Source organism: Monodelphis domestica, chromosome 1 (genome assembly GCF_027887165.1).
Source record: "Monodelphis domestica isolate mMonDom1 chromosome 1, mMonDom1.pri, whole genome shotgun sequence".
NCBI lineage: Eukaryota > Metazoa > Chordata > Mammalia > Didelphimorphia > Didelphidae > Monodelphis > Monodelphis domestica.
The window spans coordinates 360,780,068-360,792,102 of record NC_077227.1 but is presented as its reverse complement, the minus strand read 5'-3'; the positions used below and the strand labels follow the sequence as shown (position 1 = coordinate 360,792,102).

Below are 12,035 nucleotides of genomic sequence, written 5' to 3'. Positions count from 1 at the left end.
GTAATCTTATGATTAGCATTATTGCATAAAAAATCAACTGTTTTTAGTCTCAGAATATTCTCCACATGTAATATTGCTTTGTGAGCATTGGGCAAGAAATATATTTGGTAATGTCTCTTCTGAATTAGAAACTCTTCTGACCTTCAGTTAGTATCCTACAAGGAGAAAGGCATGGGAAGAAGATTTAGTCCAAAATCGAATGTTTGGGGGGGAGTATCTAGTAAAACAAATTTAAATAGTTGATAAAAGAATGCCTTCCCTGCCTCCTCCAGGACTGGAGATGGGAAGTCCTGGGTTCAAATGGGACTTCCTAGCTAAAATGATCCTGGTCAAGCCCACTTAACCCCAATTGCTTAGCCCTCGTGGCTCTTCTGCCTTGGAACTGATAGTATTGATTTTAAGACAAAAGGTAAGGGTTGAAAAAATACCTCCCCAGTATCAAAATTGTGCTAACTAATCTCCCTTTCCATTGACTTCTGCTTCCATTAAGTTTAGCAATTATTTAGACCATCCTGAAATGATATCAAAATGGATATATAGCCACTTATCACTGTATGTATCACTAGATCTCTGTCTAGACATGAGGGGAATATTAAATCTCAGCAGTAAAGACACAAAGGTAAATTCATCATTTCTATCACATGTCTAATTATTTTCTTGCATTAATTCACCCTTTTTAAAGGATTTCTCTTCCCTTCTTTTTTGTGAATCATGACTTTCTAGGATGCTTTCAAACTTAGATGAGGATTGGAAAGTCATATAGTAAGACAAGGTAGCTAATTTATTATATACACTCACTGCTTATACATCTCTACTCTAAATAATCGGTGAATATTCATTAACTACTGAAGCTTCTGGAATAGTTTAGGAAAATATCTTTAATTACATGCTAAGGTCAAGTTTATGAGGGAGGACCTTATTGTCTGACATCCACCTTTCTATTTTACTGTGAAAATTTATGGGCAATTGTTAGTGCTTTGGTCTTTTGTCTTGTTCTTTTCTGAAGTATCACAATTGTCTGTAATTCAGTGAAATCACATTGGAAACCACAATTTCTTCCTATTGTCTTGATCTCTTAATATTCCTGAATATTGGATTATCTAGATTTGTTATAGTAAGGGGCTCCTAATCTTTTTTTTGTGCCCTGTACAACTTTGGCAGTCTGGTAAATACTATGCACACAATAGTCTGAGAAGGCTCAGACTACTGCTTCTTAATAAATAAGATAAAATGCACAGGATTATAAAAGAAAACATTTATATTGAAATAGTCAAAAAAAAAAAAAACCCTTCAAGGTCATGGCTCCTTTCCCCCAGATTAAGAACCTCTCTGCCTTTGGTCCTTGTGTACCTGGTTGTAGACCTCTCTCTATGATACCCTTAAACCATGGAATGTGATATTTCTTAGAATTTATATAACTTGCTAATTACTAATTAGATTATGATCAAAAGCTATATTACAATTACTTTTGTGTAACCTGTTGCTTTATGTGGAGAAGGGAATGATTTTATTTTGCTATGGCTCCAGAAGGCAGAAGTAAGATCAATGGGTAGAGTTTATAAAATGATGGATCTTTGGAACAATGTAAGGATTATCTTCTTAGCAATGAGAGCTGTTCAAAAACAGAATGAACATAGGGAGGTAATAATTTTCTTAAACACAAATCTGGTGAAGGTTGGATGATCATTTAGTAGTGTTACATTAGGGAACAGTTGGATTTGGTGAACTTTTAAGAAGCTATGATTATAGTCTTAGTAGAGTAGGGACCTTCTCTTTTATGGCTTGGTTTCCTATGTTTTTATTTTATTTATATTTTATTAGATAAGGATCAAATTCCTTTACAACCAACCCCATGCTAAATAACAAAAGATTTCTAAGTTTTAGTCAATGGATGATTTTCTTTAAGCAAAAGTCAGTACAATCAGAGTATCTAGTCAATTCCTTTGAATTTGTCACAGTGGACTTTGACCTCTTTCTCTTTGGTTCACAGACTTGGAATACTGAGTTTTTGGTAATTTTAAGTACACAAATAGGGGGAGATTTGGGTATGGGTGGTAAAAAGTTTGTGTGTTGTTATAACAGAAAATATGAAAATAGAGCAAACACAAAGCTAGGGAAATAAATCAAAGGACTTTGTCTTACAGTCTGAAAATTTTTCTTTATATCATATAGTATGCTTCTCTAGAGTATGTATTTATTTTTCTTTGAATAATGATGTTAAAATGCATCTAATTCAATTACTCTTTGCAGCAGCTGAATGAGTTTTCCCTGGTAAAATGTTCCTTAGGCTTCCCCAAGCTATGAGTTCCATATGATATTTGAACAGGTTCTTTTAATTGCTAATATTAAGTGTCTATCATTCGGCTCTAAGTTGGCAGTCTGGCCAAAGAAACAAATTCCTCTCTAAGATATATCAGACAATCATCCAATTAACAACCAAAGGTTTGTTGACACAGTAGGAACTCATTATGGGAAATTAAAAAAAAAAAGCTTCAGTCATCCATACTTTATTGGTGGCTTTTTAAAACAAGAGTTTGAATTTTTAGAATATTTAGATTATGTGGTTATTAAAATGATCAACTTAATTATGAAAACTCTTATATGTTGTTCAATGTTTTCCTAAAATATAAGATGTATTTTGTTGGCAATTAGCTTATAATGGTGAAAACAGGAAAATAACTTACACCTGGATGCTCATTTCCATCAAGCTTGTGTATTCCTTGATTAAATGCCGATGATTTTACGAGTAACAGCTTTACTGCATAAAGAGCTCCATGGCTTTTTCTCTGCAAGTCTAATTTGAAAAAAAAATCCTCCTCAAGGGTTTAGAAAGTAATTCATAAAATGGGAGGAATAATAAATATTGTGCCTTAACTCATACACTCTTATAGATAGACAGGTTTGGTACACCTGGGTATAATTTTAGTTAATTTCCACAAGAGACAGGTTGAAAGTTTACTGTTTAGAAGGTGGGAAAATGGCTAAATCTCATATTTGCAAAAATGATTACATTATCTTAAATGAAAATGCTACTCTATTAACAATTTCAATAAGCATCACATGTGAAAAAAGTCTTTTTAATAAAAAGTTATCTGAAGTTCACTACAACTTAAAATATATAAGTGTAGAAAAAGTACTTATTCTGATTTATGTGTCTTTTGGAGGTGTAATTATTGGCTTTTTACTCACCTATGTAAAACAATGTACTTTTGTAAATGGATTTCTGACCACTTTACGCTGCCTTTTTTTCTTTCTTTCTTTTTTTTTACATAAAAAGTAAGCACTGTCAATCAAGGAATTTTAAGGTTTATTTCCTCTTTAGAAATGATTGATAGCCTTTTAGATTTACAAGTTGACAAGTTAAAGGGTTCTATTGGTATAATTATGTACTAAATTCACAGTCTTTCAATTTAAATGTCCTTTTAAAACCACAAGATTATCATACCTGTATTTTGAAAAGTGGGCCAGTCAGTTTGGGTTGGTATACAAATTGCTTCCATTAGCCTTGGGACCTATTTGAATTTAATACAGTTTTTAAAGTTAGTAGTACTTTCAATAGTACTTTTAAAATTTAGGTTAATGGAAATGCATTTTAAGTACAGCATATAGTACCTTGTTTTTAATGTATAGATGGATGTCAAGAACACAAATAGTGCCTCTATATTCAGTATGAAAAAACACCATGCTGATTGCTTTGGTTATAATTTTAAAAGTTTTTTGAGAGGAAAAAAAGAAACCATCTTTACTTTATGGGATACGAGAAGGTGATGGAGCTCCACTCACAATCCCTCCCAACCAAGGGCTTTGGTGCTTCAAGGAGAATCGGGGTGGAAGTTAGTGTTGTCCTGTTCTTTGTCAATATGGATAATAGGAGAATCCAAGTGGGCCAAGTCAGCTTGCTGTTCACACTAGTGATGGGTGGACACCAAGATCAGGTGGTCTTTGGAGAGACATCAATGCTGAATGCCTAGCAGTGACATGGTTAGAACAAAGCCCATTGTTTCACTGCAAACTAACATCAAATCTGACTTGTTTTTGTTTTTTAAGAATCAGCCTCCGCTCAAATAGACTATTAAACATTTCATAGAATGAATAGAATATATAATACTTGAGTATTATATACTCTAATATTTAGAGTATAATAGTAGAGTATATGTGGCTTTTAGCAGAAGTTGGATTTCCTTCCACCACCCCCCATGACAAAACCATAGAAAGCTTGTGGTTCAGTAAAAAAAACAATCTGGCCTTACAACGTATAGGAGGATGTTATAGCCAATACATTAACAATACTTTTGCATTTGGCATATAGCTCCTAATCAAAAAGGACTTTTCCTAGAACACAAAGATGTTGGGGGAGGAGGTGGTAAGTATTTTATCGAATAATTCATAGTAGGGATTTTGCAGATGAACAATTGTCTAATTCTAGCATTATTTACTTACACTTGCAGAAACCCCATCATATACACTGGAGCAGGTGGGGGTTAGTAACTGATTAAGCCAAATCCTCACATCTGCCTCAAACTGCCTTTGAACTCAGCCTTGATGCTAGAGGCTCATCTAAGATAAAAAGAGCCAGCCAGGATTTTAGCTGCCATTGTTGTCCCTTCATTGTCAGTTCTGAAAACGAAGTGCTTTGTTTTCCTGCACATCCTCTAATTGTGATTTCTCTCTTGCAGCTCTCAATGAACCCACCATTGATTATGGTTTCCAGAGGTTACAGAAGGTCATTCCCCGGCACCCTGGTGACCCTGAGCGCTTGCCAAAGGTCAGGACACCTTCTAGTGTTTCACTTATGATATGTCAGAATGTGGATGATCCAAGATGAAATTCACCATTGGGGTCAATTTGTTTGTAATAGCCAAATAAGCCATATTGAACATACTTTTATTCTGTGCTGAGCACTATGAGCCACTTTATTGTGGCATGCCAAAGAAATACAAGGTTTGGGTCTCTTACTAGGAGTTCACAATGTAGTCACTGTACATAGTAGAAAAAAACTTTGCATGAGAATGAAAAAGAGATCCAGAATGATTGGCCATAAAATGTCAGTCCTGATGTCTTTTCACTGGTTTCTCATACCACTAATGCCCTCCGCAGCACAAACATTGCGCAAGGGCATTTACTGCACACTGCCTCAAGCAAAGGGGACACGGTCCTTTTCCTTAAGAACTCTAAAGTCCAGTGGAGCAGACAAGACAAACAGGAAAAAATACAATAACTGAAAAAATATGGCACAAGGCAGGACTTTGCCAAAGGAACTGCATAGAGGATAATTGCTTTTGGTCTTCATCTATAATAATGTAATAATAATAATGTAAGTTGTCAGTGATAGGACCTGATAGAAAGGAACAAAAGGATCAGTTCATATTCCATCTCTGTATTTCAGTTTCCTTGTTTGAGAGGATTACACCAAATGACCCTCAGGGACATTCTGGTTCCAAATTTAGGAACATACACTGAACCTGTGACATCATAGGAAAACTCCTATTACTGACACAAGCAAAAATTAGATATGAACTCCATTTGATTTAAGCCTAATTAAGAAGTTTTCTCTTCATTTGTGAAAACCCAGAGGTAGGCTTTATCTTAGTTATATCAGCCCACTTCAGAAACAGATTAGGAAAATGAAACTGGGAGCATTCAGCTACAACTCAATCCCTTAGTTTAGAAATCTTTCAAATGAGTCTATTCCATTCGAATATCCATTCAGAGAGTTCCCAAGACTAATCTCTCATTGTCTTCTTGAGTGTTGGACATCCTTGGTGAAAATAATTATAAATTATACCTCCTCTGACCATCTGAAGGATGTCCTTCTAGAAGGCATATTGTGTTTAACTGGTGGCAGAGATCTAAACAACTTAGCCTACAGTATGGGCATTCCATTTGTCCTTTACAACTCTGATGAGTTTCTCCTTTGTTCCCCTCAAGAACTCAGTTCTCTTCACTTTAGGTGAAACTCCTTGAAAGCATTTTATTTAAGAAAATCTTGATTTTGATCTGTCAGGTTAGAGCTTTTCTTTTTTAAAAAAGGGTTTTCTTTTTAAAATTTCCTTCTTCCACTCTTTCATTTCTCTGACATTCTCAGTAAACAATTAAATAATCTAATTTATAATAATGAATGACAGTCTTTTTTCCATTGCCCAGATATAGTAGGGACATTTATCTTTAGCGATATCTGGCTATAACAATTCTATGGATATCCTACAGGGAAAATTAAAATAATCTATGTTAAGATATAATGATCCAAATGCTCCTATACAGTGGACAGCTTTCCCAATGGTGGGCAGCTAAACAAATAAACTATATCTTAGGATCATAGATCTAGAGCTTGAAGGGTCTTCATAGGACATCTAATCTAGTACTCCCATTTGTTTACATTTCAGAAAGGTCTCTTGCTTGGTAGCTATGATTTTTTTTTTCTGTGTAGAGCCTGGTCCACTATAGGACTTTTATTAGTCCATCAGATTTAATTAAAATGGTATGACTGCACTTAGAGATGATTAAGTGTCTATAGGATAGGATTGGATGGTGACACTATTTTATGCAAAGTATAGCTATCATGGAATCAAATGAATATACTCTAAAACCTTAAAATCAAGGATAGGATCTTTTACTTACTTTAAATTGCCTCCTCCTCTTCCAAGCTAAATGGAAAATAATTGAGTTTACTGATGAAGGTATGAGAAATCAATGAGAAACTCCAAGGCCAGAAGAATGACTTTCCTTATTCCTAAATGAAAATAAGGTTGGAAAAAGGATTATGGGGTTTAGATGTTATACAGTTTAAAAAAAAACACTAAAATTTTTTTGTTATGACATGGCTGTCAGTTTTCTGCAATAGAACTCAGAATTTGTGGTTTTTTACAACAGAGGCCCTAGAAGTTCACCTCAGAGCTTGAAGTTTTGAGCATAAAATTGGGGACTTATGGACATAGGCACACTGCAGCTCATATATAAACTTTAAATAGCCAGGCTTTTTTTTTTAAACAAGAAGCTGTCCCCCTCCTGTAAAAAATAATTGTTGATCTCTTAATAAATGAGAGAAGAATAAATAAAGGGACAATCATTAAGAATCTTTACCTTACCATTTTTCACCAACTGTACCTCTGTCTTCAAAATAGCTACACTCATGTTATCTGTCATTGTATGTTTTAGTAGTAAGAAATAGATTTGAAAATTTAAAATTTGTAGTAAACTCATTTAGGAATCAGTGGTGGTAGATTCACACCTATTTTATTTTAGGAAAAATCTAAAAGATCAGCAAATAGATTTTCCATTATCAAGAGATACCTCATGGAATAGTGAATCAGGAAGTTTCCAGTGGGGTTCATAGCCTGCCTCAGATATTGGTAACCTTGGCCAAAGCTCTCTGTAAATGAAAGATGTAATCAGTGACCTCTCAGTTCTTTTCTAGTTCTAAATTGTGGTCCTAAGATCACTATTATAACATCTTTATGAGATATTTTGTACTTTTTTTCAAATCATTTATCAAATTACTTCAAAGGAGGGTAAATATCATAAGTTCCACTTTATAGATGAGAAAACCATAATTACTTTCCCATGTAAATAAAACTCCTTAGAAGCCATCCTCATAGACATCTGTTGTATGCATACAAAGATAATATAATTATGCTAGACCTAGATAGAGTGTATGATTTTATCCATCTATCTACATACACACAGAGAAAAATTTAAGACAGGGCTCAGACAAGACACCTATCATTACAGCTTTTCATTAGCAGGCTTCCTCTAGTCACCAAGCTCCTACCTAGCATGAGGGACAGCCTCAAGGAGAAAGTTGGATATATTTCACATACTGTGGTGAGGGTAGAGGTTTGAGTGAGGGTTCTCAGAAACCATGCAGTGTCAACCCTCGAAGGATGGTCATAATTTGGTAAGGAGCCGCCATCTTCCTTTTTTCTTTTTGAAGACTGGCAGTATCCCGTTGCCCTTTCAGTAAGTTATCTTTGTTAGTGGGCCTCTCAACATTGGTTCAGAGGTCCTGAAAACAAGTCTTGAGCTTAAGAATCCCAACTGAAGTGGAGGTGAGTTTTTTTTTAAACCATCGTCTTCACTCCTTATTTAAATACCAGGCAATTCCTTCAGTTCTCCTCTGCCAAGGATGAGGATGCTAGGGTATCATCAGCGCCTCCCCTCCCTGACCCATTCCCTCTAGGCCTCACCCTACTTAACACAGTCTCATTATCTCTCTCCTATTTCGCCACAGGGACCGGGTGAGATGGGGGTAGAGGAGGTTGTGTGGGGAAGAATTCAACATGGTAAACATATTTCTTTCGAGGAGCAGTCACTCTCTTAAAGAAAATAAAGCAGTTTGAGGAAAAGTAACAAAGGCTATATTTGTGTATTTTGCTTTATGGGGCTGAAAATATCTAGTAAATTGATCCTGTGGGAGTAATAAATACACATTACTTTATCTTGTACCTCATGTCCTATACCCCAGAGCCTTGATAGAACAACACCACTTAATAGACTTAAAAAAAGAGTAATTACAGTCATTGGTTGTGTGATTTTTCAGCCCTTCCAGCCCTGCCTGACCTTCTAATTTAGCTCACCGTATCTAACTAATGCATTTATATTCATCTTTTATGAAGCATGTGTAGTACAAAATTGACTTTACAGCCTTTAGCAAGCTGTCCTACCAGGTTTGAGGTTTGGTTAGTAGTAAGTAGAATAGTAGCTACCTATCTCTCTATATGTATATATAGATAAAGTACATAGGTGGCTCCAAGCATTTTTTATCCTTTAGGGAACATAATAAAAAGTATTTATTGCATTTTTTTACTTTAAAGCTTTTATACATTCCAGCGTTATTTACAGCTAAACACAAAGGCAAAAGATGCTAGTGTTTTTTAAAAAAATGATTACTGTTAATGTTTCTGCTTGTCAGAAGTGCTTAAATTTTCCTGCACTTTGTCTAAAAACTTAGTACCGTTGCCTTTTAAGAATAACACATTTAAAAAGATCTTGCAAGTCTGATTTGCAAACACCGCTGACAGTTTATGATGAGCGACGGTGCAAAATTTGCAACATGTTTGTCATTTCTTTGCTCGACATATTAAAAGAGTGGGTTAAGAAAAAGGAAAAACCCAATGGAAGAAAATTAAAATAAATTTTAATAAAAGCAAAAAATCCATCCCCAAACAAACCCCAAACCTTGAGCTAAAGAGTGCACTAGAATATCTCATTCAGTCTTTCTCATGACTTCCACTCAGTTCACTCAGCCAGTAGAACACAATTGTTCTCTATGCATTTTTTCTCTCACCATATGGTCTCCTCATTATCATACACTAAGGGTCCATATGGGGAACTTGTGAAGTGAACTGTATTCATTTTAACTGCCAGATGAGCAGCCTTTTGCTTTGCAAGCTTAGCTTAAGTCATCTGCTGTCTTTATGTTGTTATGGCAACACAGTACCAATAAAAAATTCTAATCTACTGTAAGTGATCACAGTATTTTAAGTGGTTGCCCGTAACTGCCCTCTAAGCGATGGGGCTTGGTCTTTGGAAATGACAAAGGGTTACTGTCAGCTCCAGCAGGTGGCAGTAAAGAAACCCACCATATTGGTCCATGGGCTTAGGGGTAGGTATAGAGATGGATTTGGTATTTTTCTCCCCATCTTCGAGAGGAGACAGGCTGGGTAGTGGTTAGACAGCTCTCCCATTACACCGTCCCATACAATTGTAGCTGATATTCCAGCTCTGGCAATAAATAAAGTTAGCAGGATTGGCATGGGAATAAAATGCCAGCCCAGAGAAAATGAGGCCAGCCTCCTCCTCTTCTCTGGCATCTCACAGCCTCCATAGCCACCAGACTGTTGTGCCTGCATTTCAAAATTAGTCATTTCAAACACTGGGCTAATTAAGAGTACCTTAAAGTAATGGAAGTAGGCAGCAACATCCTTAAATATAAATCATTTTCACCTCCACAGGCCCCATGATATGTTGCATCTCTGTCTCTCTATCTGTATTGAAAGTGAATGTTTATAGTCTCAGTTCATCAGTTCACATTAGCCTCATGCTGAATATTTAAACACAGAACAATTTGAACACACCATGAAGGAAGACAGTGACTGCACTTTCATTTGGAACAGCAAGGGCTCATCTAATAATAATTTAGTAAATCAGCCATTTAGTGGCTCAGTTGTACCCTGCATTGTGCCAAATATTATTCAGTTCGACTGTACACTTTCAAAATTGAAATTCAGACCGGAGTCACACAGAACTCCTTTGCTCAGTGAAGGAGATGAAACCGAAAGCCACCCTCCCTCCAGAGCTTGGTGCTTGGTGATTTATCACAAATGCCATGGCGGGGCAAAATAAAACAACTAGCAATATACAGTGTAGTCTAATTATTCTTTTATTGTTTTTGTCTTCTATGCAAGAACTATCAGAGTTCAGAATGGCAGTGACATTAGTGAAAACAAAAGCAGGAAAATGTTATATAACCACAGTGCCATTAGCAGAAGAACATGTCATTCACCCCTTAGGGTGCTGCTTCTGGGCTCCAGGAAAGAATCAGAGATGCCTTAGAATAAAGATGTAGGGTGTTATATTTTTTCTTTAATTAGAGAAGAATATTCAAACTTTGGATGTAGATACACAAGAGGCCTTGCCAAATTGATGAGAACATAAGAGAAGAGCACTTTTTATGAAAAATTTCTGTGTGAGTTAAATGAACTTACAGGAAATTGTGCTTTCTTCTGTGAGAAGACAAAAAATTCTATAAGCCAATGTATTTTCCTCAGGCCACCCTAAGACAGCCACATTCAGTGCCCGGTTTTAGTGATATGTGTGTTTCAAGTGCCTGGTAGCGTCTACTTTTCTGTATTCTTTTGAGTCCTTTCTTATTTTTTTCCTTCAATGTCTAATTTTGAACAAAAACCCCCACTTTTTAAGCTACCATGAATCTTCATCAAACTAAGGGAGAATGTAAATTTTAATCAAAATGCTAAGAACACATACTTTTGCTAATGAAACTGCCCTCTTCCTCCTTCCCTTCCATTATTACTGAATTCTGGTGGTAGTGGTATAATATGGAAAATGGAGAATAGTTTGGAATTTAGCCCTTTGCTTTGCTTTGGTTGTGGAAGCAGCAACAATCAAAAAAAGATGGAGTCAGAAGTTCAGTTATAGTAATAGAGTTCTTCTACACACAACTACTTTTTGTCTTAGCACAAAAGATGCTCATATGAAAAGAAGTGTGTATGTGTGTAGCACTCTGTATATGGGAACATTTAATACAATTAATGATGATTTAAAAGTAATAAAAAAGAACATACATGGAAGAAAATAAGTCCAACTTTATAGATGTAAGAACAATAAAATGCACCATTTGATAGAACCTACTCACCATTTTCAGTTCACGAAGACAAAACTCAAAGAGCTTAGGTTAGGAAGTCTTCATTCTTAGTTCACTATCCTAGGCTTGAGCAACATTTATAATTCAGTATCAGCACCCTTCATTCCAGTAGGTAACGAGTCTCAGAAGAAGGTAAAAAAGCAATGGTCAAATCTTTGAAAATTCAGAGATGTTGTATGACATAAGAAGAAAAGCACTGAGTCAAGAATACTAAGGTCTAGCCCCAGTTTCTGTCTCTTCTCCACTGGGACCATGAATCTTTGGACTGCAGCTTCTTACTCTGTATTAACAAAGGATTCAGATTCAATGATCTCTATAGTCTCTTTCAGCTCTGGTATCCTATCACATCTTGGGTATAATTAAGACCTTGTACCTTCTATTTTTATTTCACTGGAGACTCTTAACTGGTGAAGAAAGATAAGACACAAGGACATTCAGAAGTATAGGAATAACTAGTTCCCTGGAACTTTGGCCTTTACCAGAATAATGAATTTGAATAAGAAAGCTACAACTCACCAGATTCATCCATCTGACTTTTGTGTGTGTGTGTGTGTGTGTGTGTGTGTGTGTGTGTGTGTGTGTGTGTGTGTGTGTAGGTGTGTGTGTGTGTGAGTCAGGGTAGGAATCTCCCTCAGACTTTCATTTACCAATGATG

General features: G+C 35.8%; 1 protein-coding gene across 5 annotated transcripts in view; it reads left to right on the top strand.

Annotated features, from left to right (window-relative positions):
• The window catches only part of EBF1 (EBF transcription factor 1), a 452,008-nt gene that overhangs the window by 410,444 nt on the left and 29,529 nt on the right, over positions 1-12,035 (top strand). For all 5 annotated transcript variants that reach the window (XM_056811532.1, XM_056811529.1, XM_056811530.1 and 2 more), the window contains one exon: positions 4,677-4,765. In XM_056811532.1, coding sequence (XP_056667510.1) covers positions 4,677-4,765 — 89 coding nt within the window. The remainder of the gene's footprint in view (positions 1-4,676; positions 4,766-12,035) is intronic.